The following is a 19,739-nucleotide window of genomic DNA, read 5'->3' on the forward strand; positions in this document are numbered from 1 at the left end:
GGGTTTCGTTGAGAACACGCCTGCCAAGAGGATCCCAGGAATCCTCTATAGGGCTTGTGTCCGGAGAGTAACTGGGCCAGTCCATATGTTGAATATCTTCAGTTTCCAGTGTGTCTGATACCTCAGTGGTGCTGTGTTGGCGGGCACTGTGATCCATAAACAAGAAGTTGGGACCTCTTACACCCCTAAACAGACGGACTTGGTCCAGAATAATCTCCATGTAATACCGCTGTGCTGTGACGGCAAAGATAAGCAGCGGTGTTTGGCCTCTGTGCATAATGCCTGCACACACCGTAACACATAGGCTGTACCGAAGACTTTCATGAATCTTCTGTGATGTGTAATGTGTTCCTGTCTCTCTCTACACTAACTGGTGACCAGAATCACTTGCCACAGTGAAGCGAAATTCGTCGGAGAACATCACTCTGGACCACTGTCGCTGACCCAAACTAATATGCTCTTTTTGGACGAAGCCATGGTTGAGGTGGGATCCATTTAACAGGCTTCCGAGCATACAAAACCAGGCTGATTTATTCGCTGCGAAATGGTTCAGGCAGAGATATGCGTGCCAGTATTGGTTGCAAGGTCTGCAGCGAACTGTCTGGAAGTGGAACGTCCGTTCCTTTTCGCCACTAGTGCTATGTATCGATTCTCTTGCGTTGTGGTATTCCGCCTACCACCAGTGGCATGTTTTTGCATAGCATTTCCACCATTAACGGTCTTTTCCAATCCCGAGACGACAGTTTTGGACACATCCATGACCCTGGACACAGTAGTGACACTTTGACTGCCTTTGAGCCGTCCAGCACAACAGCCTTCGCTCAACACTATACAGCATGAAGTGTGGAATGCTAAGAGGATTCATCCACTGCCTTCGCTGCATCAACACACTACTGGCCATTAAAATTGCCACACCACGAAGATGACGTGGCTACTGACGCGAAATTTAACCGACAGGAAGAAGACGCTGTGATATGCAAATGATTAGCTTCTCAGAGCATTCACACAAGGTTGGCACCGGTGGCGACACCTACGACGTGCTGACATGAGGAAAGTTTCCAACCGATTTCTTACACACAAACAGCAGTTGACCGGCATTGACTGGTGAAACGTTGTTGTGATGCCTCGTGCAATGAGGAGAAATGCGTACCATCACGTGTCCGACTTTGATAACGGTCGAATTGCAGCCTATCGCGATTGCGGTTTATCGTATCGCGACATTGCTGCTCACGTTGGTCTAGATCCAATGACTGTTAGCAGAATATGGAATCGGTGGGTTCAGGAGGGTAATACTGAACGCCGAGCTGGATCTCAACAGCCTCGTATCACTAGCAGTCGAGATGACAGGCATCTTATCCGCATGGCTGTAACGGATCGTGCAGCCAAGTCTCGATCCCTGAGTCAGATGGGGACGTTTGCAAGACGACAACCATCTGCACGAACAGTAGACGACGTTTGCAGCAGCATGGACTATCAGCTCGGAGACCGTGGCTGCGGTTACCCCTGACGCTGCATCACACACAGGAGCGCCTGCGATGGTGTACTCGACGACGAACCTGGGTGCACAAATGGCAAAACGTCATTTTTTCGGATGAATCCACGTTCTATTTACAGCATCATGATGGTCGCATCTGTGTTTTGCGACATTGCGGTGAAAGCACATTGGAAGCGTGTATTCGTCATCGCCATACTGGCGTATCACCAGGCGTGATGGTATGGGGTGCCACTGGTTACACGTCTCGGTCACCTCTTGTTGGCATTGACGGCACTTTGAACAGTGGACGTTACATTTAAGTTGTGTTGCGACCCGTGGCTCTACCCTTCATTCGATCCCTGCGAAACCCTACATTTCAGCAGGATAATGCATGTACCGCATGTTGCAGGTCCTGTACGGGCCTTTGTGGTTACAGAAAATGTTCGACTGCTGCCCTGGCCAGCACATTCTCCAGATCTCCCACCAATTGAAAACGTCTGGTCACTGGTTGCCGAGCAACTGGCTCCCACAATACGACAGTCACTACTCTTGATGAACTGTGGTATCGTCTTGAAGCTGTATGTGCAGCTGTACCTGTACACGCCATCCAAGCTCTGTTTGACTCAATACCCAGGCGTATCAAGGCCAGAGGTGGTAGTTCTGGGTACTGATTTCTCAGGATCTATGCACCCAAATTGCGTGAAAATGTAATCACATATCAGTTCTAGTATAATATATTTGTCCAATGAATACCTGTTTATCATATGCTTTTCTTCTTGGTGTAGCAGTTTTAATGGCCAGTAGTGTAAATCAGAACTCGTACAGAAAGGTTTAAGAGTTCAGTTTTCCCACGTGCATTTAGAGAGCTGAATGGTAGGGAAATTGTCTCAAGCTAGTTCGAAGAACTCTCTTCCTGGCACTTAAGTGTGAATTGCAGAGTAGAAATGTAGATGTAGACTACATCACGGGAACCCCCATTTTATATTGCAGATACCAGTCTTGCCAAGTCTGCATTTTGTCGTCTTGGGAAGGGTTCGTATTAATAACACCAAGTCTCGTCACGTGTGATTAATCTTTTACGAAAAGCATTATGTACAGGAGTACTTTGCACAAACTTTTTTTCAAAACGTCTTGAAGAATGTCTTGAGCACTTGATTTAAAGATGCTGAGTTCGTTGCTCCATTGCGATTTGTGATGCTACAAAGTTGGCACACCGTCACTGCACGTCCCAGTACTTGACGCTGCCAGCTCACAACTGAATTGTCGAATTCACATCTGTTCTTTACAGTTGTTAGTTCAAGTTGAGACCGCAATTATTGCGCGGATGCCATTCATACGCCAGAAATAAAGTCATGCTCGGAACTTTTTGGACGGATAGTGCATGTCTTTCTCTATGCGTGTCTACCCTCAGACTGATGCCAACACTTCGTGTCGGACTGTTCTGGGATCTCTGTTCTCAACCGTTAGCCAAACAGTACACTGAAAGGCAGAGCTTCTTTATAAGGGTGAGCGTTGGACAACCAATGCAAGAAGAGAAAACGTATATCACAGTTGTTTCACGTGCTCCACCAGGCACCCAGCGTGTGGTCAGGACGCATTGTGTGTCACCCAGTTGAGTATATCAGATACTCCAAAACGTTACAGTTGGCTTATACTGCATTATTTGGCTGGAAAAACTGTATCTCAAAATACTAGCCTCATTTCCGAGATTTGCCAGATTAGCCAGAAATATTACAATGAGCCAAACTCTCTACCTCAGTGTAGCACTTGCACACGATCTTCTCAACAATATCTTTGACATATTCCAATCTCTGTCTTCTCCTACCATTCCCTCAGGTACCACTGAAGTCACTCCTTGCTGTCTTAACACAAGTACTATCATCTACACTCCTGGTCCGCCCCGGTAGCTGAGTGGTCAGCGTGACAGACTGTCAATCCTAAGGGCCCGGGTTCGATTCCCGGCTGGGTCGGAAATTTTCTCCGCTCAGGGACTGGGTGTTGTGTTGTCCTAATCATCATCATTTCATCCCCATCGACACGCAGGTCGCCGAAGTGGCGTCAAATCGAAAGACCTGCACCAGGCGAACGGTCTACCCGACGGGAGGCCCTAGCCACACGACATTTCCATTTATCTACACTCCTGGAAATGGAAAAAAGAACACATTGACACCGGTGTGTCAGACCCACCATACTTGCTCCGGACACTGCGAGAGGGCTGTACAAGCAATGATCACACGCACGGCACAGCGGACACCCCAGGATCCGCGGTGTTGGCCGTCGAATGGCGCTAGCTGCGCAGCATTTGTGCACCGCCGCCGTCAGTGTCAGCCAGTTTGCCGTGGCATACGGAGCTCCATCGCAGTCTTTAACACTGGTAGCATGCCGCGACAGCGTGGACGTGAACCGTATGTGCAGTTGACGGACTTTGAGCGAGGGCGTATAGTGGGCATGCGGGAGGCCGGGTGGACGTACCGCCGAATTGCTCAACACGTGGGGCGTGAGGTCTCCACAGTACATCGATGTTGTCGCCAGTGGTCGGCGGAAGGTGCACGTGCCCGTCGACCTGGGACCGGACCGCAGCGACGCACGGATGCACGCCAAGACCGTAGGATCCTACGCAGTGCCGTAGGGGACCGCACCGCCACTTCCCAGCAAATTAGGGACACTGTTGCTCCTGGGGTATCGGCGAGGACCATTCGCAACCGTCTCCATGAAGCTGGGCTACGGTCCCGCACACCGTTAGGCCGTCTTCCGCTCACGCCCCAACATCGTGCAGCTCGCCTCCAGTGGTGTCGCGACAGGCGTGAATGGAGGGACGAATGGAGACATGTCGTCTTCAGCGATGAGAGTCGCTTCTGCCTTGGTGCCAATGATGGTCGTATGCGTGTTTGGCGCCGTGCAGGTGAGCGCCACAATCAGGACTGCATAGGACCGAGGCACACAGGGCCTACACCCGGCATCATGGTGTGGGGAGCGATCTCCTACACTGGCCGTACACCACTGGTGATCGTCGAGGGGACACTGAATAGTGCACGGTACATCCAAACCGTCATCGAACCCATCGTTCTACCATTCCTAGACCGGCAGGGGAACTTGCTGTTCCAACAGGACAATGCACGTCCGCATGTATCCCGTGCCACCCAACGTGCTCTAGAAGGTGTAAGTCAACTACCCTGGCCAGCAAGATCTCCGGATCTGTCCGCCATTGAGCATGTTTGGATGAAGCGTCGTCTCACGCGGTCTGCACGTCCAGCACGAACGCCGGTCCAACTGAGGCGCCAGGTGGAAATGGCATGGCAAGCCGTTCCACAGGACTACATCCAGCATCTCTACGATCGTCTCCATGGGAGAATAGCAGCCTGCATTGCTGCGAAAGGTGGATATACACTGTACTAGTGCCCACATTGTGCATGCTCTGTTGCCTGTGTCTATGTGCCTGTGGTTCTGTCAGTGTGATCATGTGATGTATCTGACCCCAGGAATGTGTCAATAAAGTTTTCCCTTCCTGGGACAATGAATTCACGGTGTTCTTATTTCAATTTCCAGAAGTGTATTATGGCACATAAAAAAAAAAAGTTCTGCATCATCCCGGCTCCCGGAACTCCTGAAGATAGGCAATGACTGTGGATATTGTATCACAGACACAGTCCTTTACACTGTTCGGAGACGTCACTAAACCCCCCCAAAGATACAAACAACCATGCGTGAACAGCGGCTATTAGACGGAGGGGGGCCAACAGCCGAACAGCGCCAGTCATTCCACTAGGAAGGAGGTACACGCCTCGTGTTGTCTGTAGTTCAACCATGCCTAGACGGTCAAAACCGCTGTTCGCTCGCGTCCGCATTGTTACTTTGTGCCAGGAAGGGCTCTCAACAAGGGAAGGGTCCAGGCGTCTCGGAGTGAACCAAAGCGATGTTGTTCGGACATGGAGGAGATACAGAGAGACACGAACTGTCGATGACATGCCTCGCTCAGGCCGCCCAAGTGCTACTACTGCAGTGGATGACAGCTACCTAGGGATTATGGCTCGGAGGAACCCTGACAGCAACGCCACGATGTTTCGTGCAGCCACAGGACGTCGTGTTACGATTCAAACTGTGCGCAATAGGCTGCATGATGAGCAGCTTCACTCTCGACGCCCATGGCGAGGTCCATCTGAAACCACGACGCCGTGCAGCGCGGTAGGGATGGGCCCAACAACATGCCGAATGGACCGTTCAGGATTGGCATCACGTTCTCTTCACCGATGAGTGTCGCATATGCCTTCAACCAGACAATCGTCGGAGACGTGTTTGGAGGCAAACCGGTCAGGCTGAACGCCTTAGGCACTGTTCAGCGAGAGCAGCAAGGTGGAGGTTCCCTGCTGTTTTGGGGTGGCATTACGTGAAGCCGACTTACGCCGCTGGTGGTCATGGAAGGCGCCATAACGGCTGTACGATACGTGAAAGCCATCCTCTGACCGATAGTGCAACCATATCGGCAGCAAATTGGCGAGGCATTCGTCTTCATGGACGACAGTTCGCGCCCCTACCGTGCACATCTTGTGAATGACTTCCTTCAGGATAACTACATCGCTCAATTAGAGTGGCCAGCATGATCTCCAGACATGAGCCCTATCGAACATGCGTGGGATAAATTGAAAAGGGCTGTTTGTGGACCACGTGACCCACGAACCACTCTGAGATATCTACGCCGAATCTCTGTTAATGCTTGGGTCAATGTGGGTCAACAGTGCTTTGATGAACATGCGGATAGTGTGCCACGATGAATATAGGCACGCATCAATGGAAGAGAACATGCTACTGGGTATTAGAGGTACTGGTGTGTACATCAATGTGGACCATCACCTCTGAAGGTCTCGCTGTATGGTGGTACAGCATGCAGTGTGTGGTCTTCATGAGCAATAAAAAGGGCGGAAATGATGTTTATGTTGATCTCTATTCCATTTTTCTGTAATGGGTCCGGAACTCTCTGAACCGAGGAGAGCTAAAACTTTTCTTGATGTATATTAGAACAAATAAGCCCTCGGTCAGAAATAATAAGTCAAAATTGACCAGGTTTCGACGCTTCTATGAGCGTCGTCTTCAGAATTAAACTAACTGTTCTAAAACATAAAAGGTATATGAGACATTAATAAACTAAAGTGTGTATTGACTGGAAAGAGATGCAGTACTTACAAGTCATATTCTAAAAAAATCTAAGCCGTGATGTGTGTATATTCCGAAAGCCACCAAACAGTGTGTGGTGAATGGTACTTTATGTTAGAGTGTCACTTACCTGTGTTCTTGTTCCAGTTGCGAATGGTTCACGGGACGAAGGGTTGCTGGTAAGACTCTGTGTGAGCTGTCATATATCTAATTTTTCCTTCACAGTCTTTTGGTGAGATGAACATAGCAGGAAGCATTATATTGCTTGACCCTTCTGGGAATGTATGCTCTCCGGATTTTAACAGACAATAACGTGATATAGAACAGCCGTCTTGCAGCGTCCGCCAATGGAGTTGGCTGAGAATCTCTGTGACGTTTTAGCACTTACTAAAGAACCTGTAACGAAACGTGCTCCTCTTCTTTGGATCTTCCCTGTTTCCTCTATCAGTCCCATCTGTCACAGATCCTGTAATTATGAGCAAAATTCGAGTATTAACCAAACGAGGTTTTGTAACCTACTTCCTTTGTGAGTGCACTCAGTTCCTGCATTCGTGCAGTGGATCTCAATGTGGCGCACATGCGATTAGTATTATGAGGTCGTTCCACTTCACATCGATCCGTATTCACACTCATAGCTAATTTGTGGATGGACTGCTTCCGATGATTGTTCTGCAACCATATACTCATAAAATAATGGCTCTTTCTGCCTATTTGCGTTCAGTTTGCTACATTTATCTATTTTGAGGGTCAACTGATACTCCCTGCACCAAGTGTCGATGCTCTGCACGTTTTCTGCATTTCGCTACAATTATTGTGAAAAGTAGTGGTCATGTAACACGCCGTTATGGTACTCTGTTTTCTGTTTGCTAGAAAATCTTCAACCCAATCACACAGCTGGTCTGATATTCGATAGGCTAGTATTTTATTTATTACACGGCAATGTGGAACTGTACTAACCGTGTGCAGGGAGCATGGCACCTACTTGGCTTCCCTACCTACTGCTTTCAGGTTCTCGTGGAGGAACAGAGCAAACTGTGTTCCACACGATCGTTGTTTTCGGCAACCTAATTGAATCCAACAGAGGAGATTTTCGGTCTCCCAGAATGTCATAATACCCAAGCATAAAACATGTTCCAAAACTGTCAGAGATATGGACCTTTAGCTTTGTGCGTCTGTTCTAGGATCATTCTTGAAAACGGGAACGACCTGCGCTTTTTAGTCATCAGGAACACTTCGCTCCTCCAAAGATCTAAGATACACTGCTGCTAAAAGTGGGTTAGTTCCTTCCAGTGGTTGGTGGTAATACGTGCCTATGGGACCAAACTGCTGAGGACGTCATCTGTCCCTTGGCTTACACACTACTTAACTTAAACTAACTTACGCTAAGGACAACTTACACCCATGCCAGAGGCAGGACTCGAACCTCTGACGGGGGAAGCCGCGCGAAACGTGACAAGGCGCCCTAGACCGCGCGGCTACCCCGCGTGGCTCCTTCCAGTGGCCTTTTCGCCACTGAGTGGTTTCATTTGCTCTTCTATCCCTTGTTCACTTATTTCCACATTTCTCATTTTGACTTTCGTGCGCCGGCCGGTGTGGCCGAGCGGTACTAGGCGCTTCAGTCTGGAACCGCGAGACCGCTACGGTCGCAGGTTCGAATCCTGCCTCGGGCATGGATGTGTGTGATGTCCTTAGGTTAGTTAGGTTTAAGTAGTTCTAAGTTCTAGGGGAGTGATGACCTCAGAAGTTAAGTCCCATACTGCTCAGAGCCATTTCAACCATTTGACTTTCGTGCGACGAAGTAAATGAGGAACCGCAGTACGATCTTCCTGAGTGAAACAGATTTGCAAAAAGCCGTTTAGGATTTCAGCCCTCTCTCCGTCACCCTCCGTTTCGATGCCACTGTAGTCAGAAAGTGTCTGAAAAGAAGGCTTCGATCCATTCACTGATTTAAAATAAGGTCAAAACTTGTTAGAATTTTCTATCAGATAGGTATATAGAATTTTACTTTCGAATTTATTGAACGTTTCACACATGGCTCTCTTTGCACTAACTTTTGCTTCGTTCTGTCTTCATTTGACTGTGAGGCTTTGGCTGCACTCAAATGTGCAGCGAAGCTCTCTTTTCTTCCGTGGCAGTAGCGGAACCATACTGGGTCTTTTCTATCCCTATCAATTTTGCTCATCAGGTACCTGTCTAAGGCATATTGTACAATACTACTCCACACTGCCCATTGATGCTCAAAACTGTCAGTGCTGGAGATGAAATTTTCATGGAGACCCCCCTCACTGCCTGTCCATCTATCCCCAGTCCTTCTCTCTTCATGTTATGAATAGCAAGCTGGTGGTTCTTACCCCCTAATTACACTACTGGCCATTAAAATGCGGTACGATAAACCGCAATCGCGATAGGCTACAATCCGACCTTTATCAAAGTCGGAAACGTGATGGTACGCATTTCTCCTCCTTACACGAGGCATCACAACAACGTTTCACCAGGCAACGCCGGTCAACTGCTGTTTGTGTATGAGAAATCGGTTGGAAACTTTCCTCATGTCAGCACATTGCAGGTGTCGCCACTATCGCCAAACTTGTGTGAATGCTCTGAAAAGCTAATCATTTCCATATCACAGCATCTTCTTCCTATCGGTTAAATTTCGCGTCTGCAGCACGTCATCTTCGTGGCGTAGCAATTTTAATGGCCAGTAGTGAATTTTTTCCAGATTTAGTTGAAATCGTTCCAAAGGTTTAGGATGAGCTTCTTACACTTGGTATTTATAGCCATATTTCATCTGTATCTCTAGCAAATTTCACCGTGTAGCTTCATTTTCAGGCAGCTCCATGTTTATGACGTATTTCTTGAACTATATGATATAGAATGGTACAATTGCACGTACATCCAATGGTATTTGTGACTACCATCTACGGAATGTTTTGTGAATATAGTTATTTGTATAAAGGTAATAAATTAAAAGTCTTGCATGATGCGGTAGTTTCTCGTGCATCTCAGTGTTTATGACGCATATCTCCTAAGGATCTGTCTTACAACAATTTAATTTTGCTGGTTCTTTCAGTAGTATATTTTTTTTTTTTTTTTTTTTTTTTTTTTGTAAATCTACACATTTTCGCCTTACTGCCTTGAATTAATCAATGAGTTTCATAACAGTCCATACCCATCCTGTAATTACTCATTACGAATTCTTGGATGTATTGCATATTAACCTTCTCTCTCTATAATGTACACTATTTTTGTGAAGATGTCAAACACTTTGCATTACTGACATTGCTCAATGCTTTCCCTGGCTTTAACAAATCTCGTGTAAGTGTTTTCATCTTTTCTACACCTCACTTGTAGTGGCAAGCATCTGTGGTGCATTTAAATTTCAGCCTGTTGAGCCATTTGTGAGACGAGCTTGCGTCAGTGTGGGATTTCTGCCCTTTTGTCCACAGTGGCAGTCAACGTGCTGACCCTACTGGAACTGGTGGCGCTCAGCTTGTGGGCCAATAGGCTGTACTGCACGGGTGCGGCCCCATTTGACCAGCTGGAAGAGGAACCGGAGCCCAACCACCTGGAGGTGGCCTCTGGTGAGGCAACTTCAGCCTAACAGAACGGCTAGACACGAGAGGATTGTCTGCAGGATGAACTGACAGACGATCTGCCACAAATGGTATCTGATGGGCCTGTTGTGGCCTAGTAGGACTATGCTGGAGGACACACTTTACTGTCTCCAGGAGGTGCCAGCAGATGACCAGCTGGAAGCTGTCACTGAGGTAGCGGTCTTTTTTTTTGTTGGGACACCATTGGATAAGAGGCACACTGTAATTTTCAAAAACCCATCAATACCCTCAGAGAGCAAAGACTCTTCCGGCAGTTGTGACGGTACATCACATAAATGGACATTTGGAGAAAGGGAAAAGAAGTTTTTGTTACGTGACGTGTGAACCATAAGTTGTCTTAAGACTAAGTACGTCTGCGCGATGTATATCAACAGTAAACAACGTAAGTTATTATTATCAAAACATAAATATCGATGTAATTAACAAAACACAGTTTTTTGTATAATCTCTGTGTAACATAGGCCATGAAGATCAGAGACAATGCTTTGACTGAACTCTCTCCTTTTTTGTTTCGTCTAGAGGTGGACCGCCATTGTAGCACTGGATAATAATTAATGTAAGTTTTTCTGTATTTTTGCAAAATATAATAGAAATTGTTATTAGAAAGTGTGTATTATTGACTTAGTGGGCACCTCTCATGATAGTAATCATTAATTATAATTAACAAAGTTTTTTTTCAGAAGTTCGAGATGTGGGGAGCTCTTCTCCCCTAGCAGCATTTGGTCGGCCATTACGCTGACGATTCATGTTATTAAATGCAAATGCGAGAGACTTCTCAGTTTTGGTCTTTCATTAATTTCAAAGTTAAAAAGAGTAGTGATAGATTTCATTTACCAAAATTCACAGCACTGAATGAGTTCACTATGTTCATTTTGGCCACCTAACGGCAGATGAGATTCTCTCCAGTTTTGCCTTGCAAATAATGAACAAGAAATATTGAAAATTATTCCATTCAATAAGCTCAGCAATATCTCAGTTAATCTTTGTGTAGTTTGCTACATAAATAACCAGTAGTTCCTGAGACCCATATTAATAATTAGAGTTTGCGTAAGAATACGCATATTTTCTTTTCTAAATAGCAGCGCTCACGCAAACTGTTTATTAGAAGGCGGTGAGTCGTGCGTTGTGTTTGAAAATTATTATATCGTATGTACTTCGAGGCAGCCGATGTCCGTACGAGTGTTATCGCGGTATAAGTTAATTAAAAGTCTCATGCTATCCCACAATATTTAAAATCACCCAAAACAAAATCATAAAATATATAATTATAAAAATAAAAATATATAATTATCCCATGATAAGTGCATCCATACATAGTTACACCATGATAAGTAGCGCCCAATGGGGGGCGCCACTTATCACGGTACAACTATGTATGGATATGTGGTGCCACTTACTGCTGTACTGATTGTCGTTACGTGGTTTATAATATCCTTTTATTTTTATTTTTCACTACAGCTCAGTTTTGGCTATGTAGTGTAATGTTGCAAGATTGATGATTAATTCTCTTGTGAGCTGTAATTATACGATAATATTCACCTCGTCTTCTTATTTATCCATGGGCATGGTAGTATACCTTTACAGACTTTTTCCTCACCATATTTTGCAATCTGTAATATTGCTGAAACTTACATTGTGTAGCACATTATCAGATACATTTGGAGTAAATGCGACGATTTTTTGCAGATGTAGCCACAAATTATCTTTGAGTAAAAATTAGTTAATTTTTCATAATAAGCCATTCCTTCTACAAGAACATTACCGTAACTTCTCTTAACAGAAATGAAGTATGAACAGTAAACATTAACTTGACAGATCCATATACGACAACAAACATTTCAAAATCTTTGCTTGTGTTCTCCATCCGATTTCAACATTGTCGACTGTCACTCTTGCTCCAGGACTGATGCTCCACTCCAGCCTTGGCTGACGATACACGAAGCATGCACAAATGCCCCCACAGGTACTTTTTGTCGTGAAGTTACTTTGATAACTGTCTCATCTCAAAAACTAATTACGTCCCTCGAGATGACTCGTCCCATACTGAATACACAACAAAATCGCATTTGTTGATGAGCATCATTCGTCAGAAAGGTATACATAGTGTTCCACAGCACTCTTCTGAAGTGATATGTAGTACCATAATAGCTATTTACAAGTGACTGATGTAATAAAATTCAGCCATCAGTTGCAAACATATTTTTATTTCCCTTTACAGGTTTTGACTGGTTAATTTATCCTCTTCAGAAGCCTACAAAATTAGGAATATTATAAGTATTTAGACCTTGTCTGTATATTTACGAATATTATCAAAAGTTAATTACAGAAAGCTATTTAGTACTGGTTTAGCAGATTTCAATATCTTCTTTATAGAATCATAATTCCATGCGACATAAAAATGCACATATTATGCGATACCATAAACACAGATTGACAGATTGATAATTTACAATTACTGAATCACATTTACATGTATGTCATGTTGTTGTGCCAGCAGCAAGGAACATAAGCCTATAACAACTACAACTAAGATATATAAGGAAATTACGTATAATACATTTAAAAAACATAGCACACATTTCTAATACATAAAAGGAATGGGTTAGTTTTCACATTTTATAAGAGAAGCTATGCAATCAAATGAGCTCATTGAGTCTACAATCCCTCAGATACAGAACCCAATAACTCAAGAATTAAATGAGATAATCAACTACTCTTAATTTTAAATGAAATTTAGATCTATTACCTACATTTCATTTACTTCAATGTGTTTTTGCCTCCGCAAAAATCTTTAAAATTTCGCGAAATGTTACACTCAATTTGATGCAGCACAGTAAATATGGCATGTAACAAAGAGAAATCTAGTCCTTCATTGAGTGAAGATATCAGACTGTAAGATGTGCAAAAATCAAATTTTTTCACCTAGTAGTTCGAAAACTCGGATGATAACTATTTCATATCGGTTGGAACGCCGTCCCTCAGAACATGTACCAACATTTGGCGAGCAGTGCAGCCATAACAAAAGCAGCTTAAGCACAGAATACAGAGTGTTTGTCTGTGGCAGTGAAAGGGTTGGTAGCCACAACCAACCTCAGATACAAGCTAGTCAGACATTTAGCAAACGTTCTCTCACTTGAGCACAAGTTTTCTCTAGATGTAGGCAAATGGAGTACACGCATTCTGTCCCAGGGAGACTGATGGCATCAGGAAGCAATACAGCCACCAGATACCACCAAAACTACCCTTATTACCCTTATAACAATGCTAATATGTCAAAATAGGAAAAGGCATAAGAAGAAGAAGAAGAAGAGAATGTTTCTTGCGCCTCCTGTTAATATACAGGATAGTAGAGTAGAATCTCATATATTGGAACACTTTCAAGACTTCTGCCTCTAGCCAGTCCTAAAATACAAGTTTAATATATCTTCTTATTTTTTTAAAATCATATCATTCAGTTTTTATGTGCTGCAGTCTTTTTCTAAAATTACAATAATTTCTCACGAAAATTAAAGTTTCTTTCAAACATGGAAACATGTTACAAGATAAAGTACCTGGGAACAAATATTCTATCCAAATTTAAAAGCACTGAAATCGAGAAACTCTTATCAGTTTTGTATTTAAGCAATCTATTTGTTACATTATTAAACTACTACACACCAATAATCGGTACGTGAAATCAAATTAAGTCAAGGTATTATCAAAGATTTACAAGTTTACACATTAAGTACATTTTAAAGTAGAAGGTTTTTGAAACTAAAACCAAGAGAGGTAGAATTACTCACACATTAAAGAAACTCAATTCATTTGCAAGTATCATATGTTCCATGCTAAAAGACCTTCCTATGTTTCAACACAACTGACGAAGTATGCTTAACTATTTGAAGGGCAGGCCTCATTGTAACATACCACTTATGCAGACGCTTTGTAAAGGCGGTGGTCAGTGTGGCTATCACCATAATTTTTCTGAGCTTACCGCTCAAGGGTGGTTGTTCCCTCAACTAATCATCTAACTGTTGACTAAATTCAATCACAGTGCAGTACTTTTACCATGTATTTACGACACAAGATGATATTTTATGCATTGTTGGTGTTGTTTGTGGAAGTGGTATGCATTTCCCTCAGTACCTCCTCTTCATACAGCTACTTTTGATAGTAATTCTTTATGTTTTTATACTGACCTTCCATAAATCTAAAAGTAATATTACTTTTTATTCGACTAGGATTTTCTATACTTCACAGATGGATTTCTGTATTTTTAGTGGTGACCATCGCCTTTCTTCTCCACCGAGTATGTCTCGCCAAAAAACACTTGTGCAGGAACAATGTTACTGAATATTATTTGATGAAATTCCTTCTGGTGATAACAATGTTGACAGTGATTAAAGTGATGACTATGACCCAGCATTCACTTTTGTCGATAGATGTAAAAGCGTTCGTTGGCTAAAAAAAAGGTTCAGTGGCTGCTGCTTCATCCTCTGTATACAAAAATAATTTACCATCTCAAATGTCACACGTAGTTGAAGGCATTCGCCACGATAGGTGCAGTTTACACTTCAAAGAAACTCTCGCCTGTACTGTGTGGATGTGTTCAGAGTGCAAAGTACCATTCTGCCTGAGAGCAGGCAAGAACTGTTTCAAGAGATACCACGAAAATTGAAAACAGTTATACCAAAATTGAACCAACAACTGTCAAACTTGTTTACTGCAATGGGGTGATGATTAGCTGTGGTGACCACATTTAATGCTAATATTTTGTAGTTGTTAAGGTGAATTTTTACAAACCTACTGTAGGAAACATATCATAAAAATAAAACTGAAGTGTTACAAGTGGATCAAATTCTATGTATGTAAATTATTGTTCATGCCCCTCTAGCATAAATTTTTATGAGTCCACATGTTATATAAGTGCTCCTGAAGATGTATAGCATTTTACTCACCAAAATATTCTGAACATGAAGAAATAACAATATATCCAAATAACTTAAATATACAGGGTGATTCAAAAAGAATACCACAACTTTAAAAATGTGTATTTAATGAAATAAACATAATATAACCTTCTGTTATACATCATTACAAAGAGTATTTAAAAAGGTTTTTTTTCACTCATAAACAAGTTCAGAGATGTTCAATATGGCCCCCTCCAGACACTCAAGCAATATCAACCTGATACTCCAACTCGTTCCACACTCTCTGTAGCATATCAGGCGTAACAGTTTGGATAGCTGCTGTTATTTCTCGTTTCAAATCATCAATGGTGGCTGGGAGAGGTGGCCGAAACACCATATCCTTAACATACCCCCATAAGAAAAAATCGCAGGGCGTAAGATCAGGGCTTCTTGGAGGCCAGTGATGAAGTGCTCTGTCACGGGCTGCCTGGCAGCCGATCCATCGCCTCGGGTAGTTGACGTTCAGGTAGTTACGGACAGATAAGTGCCAATGTGGACTCTCCATACAGTTGATTGTGGAATTTGCAGCTCTCTGCCAGCTCTGCGAGTCGATTTTCCTGGGCTGCGAACAAATGCTTGCTGGATGCGTGCTACATTTTCATCACTCGTTCTCGGCCGTCCAGAACTTTTCCCTTTGCACAAACACCCATTCTCTGTAAACTGTTTATACCAACGTTTAATACACCACCTATCAGGAGGTTTAACACCATACTTCGTTCGAAATGCACGCTGAACAACTGTCGTCGATTCACTTCTGCCGTACTCAATAACACAAAAAGCTTTCTGTTGAGCGGTCGCCATCTTAGCATCAACTGACGCTGACGCCTTGTCAACAGCGCCTCAAGCGAACAAATGTACAACTAAATGAAACTTTATAGCTCCCTTAATTCGCCGACAGATAGTGCTTAGCTCTGCCTTTTGTCATTGCAGAGTTTTAAATTCCTAAAGTTGTGGTATTCTTTTTGAATCACCCTGTATTATACAGCATTTAAATGTGTAAAATGAGAAATATTTGGAAATACACAACAAAACAAGACCTCATGTCTAACAGCGACAGAGACTGTAGAAAATGGCAGGAACTGCTTATTGTGGTTTTTAGCGCACATTCCATCATGTGATTCTATAATGAAGTCACTAGAGTGAAGTACCGACCGAAAAACATAGTGAATTCCTAGGTACAATATCCACTAGGTACAACACTCTCCCCTACCAATTACATCATCTTTGTCAATGGCATCAGATACTTCAGTGAACACAGGAATAAACACAGCACTTCACCTGTTGTTCTCTCGTGCCATTCACGTCCTTTCTGCATCCTCGACAGTACTTTTAGAATAGCTAATTTCGTCAGTTCAGCACACACAGACACACACACACAACTGTGATCACACGCTGTTCTTGCTGCCTCTTCCACGTCCACTGTCGCCTCCCGACTCCTCCCGACTGCGACCTTCGGACTGCCGCACTCACCTACCTTTGTGCGGTGTCTCCACCTGCTAGTCACGCCCTGATCACGTGAACAGAACATCATGGTTCACAGCAGCAAAACATGCATTTCTCACGTGGCAGTCTGACGAGAACAACACTCTTCTCAACGATTGCGTTTTTCATGGCGCTTTTATGACCAAAGAATTACATAAATGGACCACTTAGTTCAGGAGCAAATACAAGTGGGTACCCAAAAAGCTGGAATTACGAGGGTTAAATGAAAAGTAATACCTCCACCTTCGTTAACCGGGTTTGGATGGAAATATTTTAATAAATCAAATGTAGAAATAATCATTTGAATGTAATCTTTAATTACCAATAGTCACTTTTCCACATAATCACCAGCCAATTGGATACATTTCTGGCAATGATGAACAAGTTTTCTGAAGCTGTCACGGAAGAAGTCGACACTCTGTTACCACAACCACACTGTTCCCTCAACGTCTTCATCAGAAGCAAAATGATATCCCTGCAGATCGTCTTTCATTATCAGGAACAGACGGAAGTCAGACACTGCTAAATTTGGACTGTATGGAGGAAGCCATACGGTGGTGAGATTCGGTCTCTGAAGTTCTGCTGTGGTGGCACGTTAAGTGTGTGGTTTGGCACTGTCATGCTGCAGGAAAACATTTCTCTTTTCCTTTCGGGCCAGTGTTAGCCGTCGTTTCGGGGTTCGCATTGTTGTGATGTAATGCTCTGAATTTACTGTTGTTCCACGATCAAGGAAATCAACATGGATAAAACCATCTGCGTCCCAGAACACTGTGGCCATGATTTTTCCAGCTGAGGGCTGCGTCTTGAATTTCTTTTTCTGGGGCGAGTCTTTGTGTCGACATTCCATAGACTGACGTTTCGTCTCTGGGTCGTAATGGTGTACCCACGTTTCATCTCCTGTCACAATAGAATGGAGAAAGGCGTCACCTTCATTCTCGTAACGCGAGAGGAGTTCCTCGCAAATTTCAAGTCTGTGCGCTTTCATTTCAGGAGTCACCATCTTTGGGTACCCATCGTGCACAGATCTTCCAATAGCCAAGCAAAGCAATAATGTGATCCACACGTTCTTGTGAAATGCCGATTGTGCTTTCAGTTTCTCTCTAAGTGATGCGACGATCGTCCTGAATCAAACTGTCAACCTGCTTTCATTCCCTGATGGATCTCCTTTGGAGTGACACCTTCTCCTGTCAAGAATTCAATGACTGCACGTTGCTTAAATCGCATTGACCGACCGTCTGCGCAGCGCTTCATGCTTCACACCGTAACAACACAACCGTTCAATGCTAAGGCTTTCCGTCAACTCGAGCTGTAGAGAAGAGGCTACGGAACAAGCCAGTACCTGCCGCATAACAATGTTGCCAACTGTTGAAGAGTTACGAAGGTGGAGGCATTACTTTTCAGTCAACCCTCGTATTTTTCAAAAGCTATACATTTTGAAATTGTTTACAAAACAACCTTATCCCCTTCAAAATACTCTCCATTAGAACTAACACATTTTTCCCACCCGTGCTTCCACTGTTGAAAACGTTTTTTGTAGCCGTCATTAGAAATATCTGACAGGTCCTCCCTTGTTTTTTTCTTGAGTTCTTCAATCTTGTCAAATCGGTGTCCTTTCATGCCCCTTTTCAAGCGTGGAAATAAGAAAACGTCGCACGGAGCCATATCAGGCGAGTAAGGTACGTGAGGCAGCGGAACCCTGCCATTTTTAGCCAAAAACTGCCTAACAGAGATGGCTGTGTGTCGCATGCGCTGTCGTGGTGGAAGAACCAGTGTCCTGTCTGCCACAAATTGGGTCTTTTTTGACGAACACAGTCGCACAATCTTCTTAAAACTTCCAAATAAAAGGTTGATTGATGGTCTCACCTGTGGGAACAAACTCTGAATAAACTACACCTTTCGTACCAATGAAGCAGGTCAGCATTGTTTCGATGTTTGATTTGACTTACGACACTTTTTTGGACGTGGTAACGATGAGATGGGGTCACGAAGACGTCTTCCATTGGCTTGACTGTTTTCTTTGTTTCTAGGTTGTAGCCATAGCACCATGACTCATCACCACTAACGACCTTTGACAGAAAATGTGGATCATTTCCAAGCTGATGTTACAAGGCACATTTTTCAACTCGACATTTCTTTTGGTTGTCAGTCAGACCCCGAGGAACAACGGTAGCAGCAACCCTTTTCATTCCCAAATTTTCCGTTAAAATTCGCTGAACCGAGCTCCAGGATAACCCACTGATCTCTGACAGTTGATCAGTTCTCTGTCGACGGTCTGTGAGCACAGGCTGTCGAATTTTTTCAATATTTTCATCTATTCGGCTAGCTGATGGACGTCCAACGAGATTTGTCATCAATCGACATGTGGCCATTTTCAAATCGAGCAAACCACTCATACACTTGAGTGTATCCCATAGCGTCATCTCAGTAAGCTGTTTTCAGGCTCATGGTCTTGCGGTAGCGTTCTCGCTTCCCGCGCACGGGGTCCCGGGGTCGATTCCCGGCGTGGTCAGGGATCTTCTCTGCCTCGACATGACTGGGTGTTGTGTGTCTTTCATCGTCATTTCATCCTCATTCACTCGCAAGTCGCCGTAGTGGCGTTAAAGAACTTGTGGAGCGGCGGCCGCACCGCCCGGCGAGGGGACTCCCAGCCACCGATGTTATACGCTCATTATTAACACTAAAATAGTTTTGTAAGCATTTTTACCGAGTTTAAAACAAAATTTCAAAGCTGCACGTTGTTCACTTAAATTTGGCATCATGAAAGACGAAACAAGAGCAAAACAGCGCTAACAAAAACAATCACAGCAGATGAACAGAACAAGCCAGGTCGACAACACAGGCGGCACCGACCTCGCAGTGAGTTGTGCCATACACGCCTAGCGGCAGGTATGCATACTACACAAGCTCCGCTCACAGCAATTTTATTCCGGTGTCTGTGAAGGAGAGCTTCTGTAAAGTTTGGAAAGTAGGAGACGAGGTACTGGCAGAAACAAAGCTGTGAGGACGGGGTGTGAGTCGTGCTTGGGTAGCTCAATTGCTAGACCCCCTGCCCGCAAAAGGCAAAGATCCCGA

The 19,739-nt window shown here is 44.0% G+C and overlaps 1 protein-coding gene across 1 annotated transcript in view; it reads left to right on the forward strand.

Annotated features, from left to right (window-relative positions):
• The window catches only part of LOC124717309 (organic solute transporter subunit alpha-like), an 83,636-nt gene extending 72,861 nt beyond the window's left edge, over positions 1-10,775 (forward strand). The window contains exon 7 of the mRNA XM_047244135.1: positions 10,069-10,775. Within this exon, the coding sequence (XP_047100091.1) occupies positions 10,069-10,223 (155 nt within the window). The 3' untranslated portion in view covers positions 10,224-10,775. The remainder of the gene's footprint in view (positions 1-10,068) is intronic.
• The last annotated feature ends 8,964 nt before the right edge of the window (positions 10,776-19,739 follow it).

This window comes from Schistocerca piceifrons, chromosome 9 (genome assembly GCF_021461385.2).
Source record: "Schistocerca piceifrons isolate TAMUIC-IGC-003096 chromosome 9, iqSchPice1.1, whole genome shotgun sequence".
Classification (NCBI taxonomy): Eukaryota; Metazoa; Arthropoda; class Insecta; order Orthoptera; family Acrididae; genus Schistocerca; species Schistocerca piceifrons.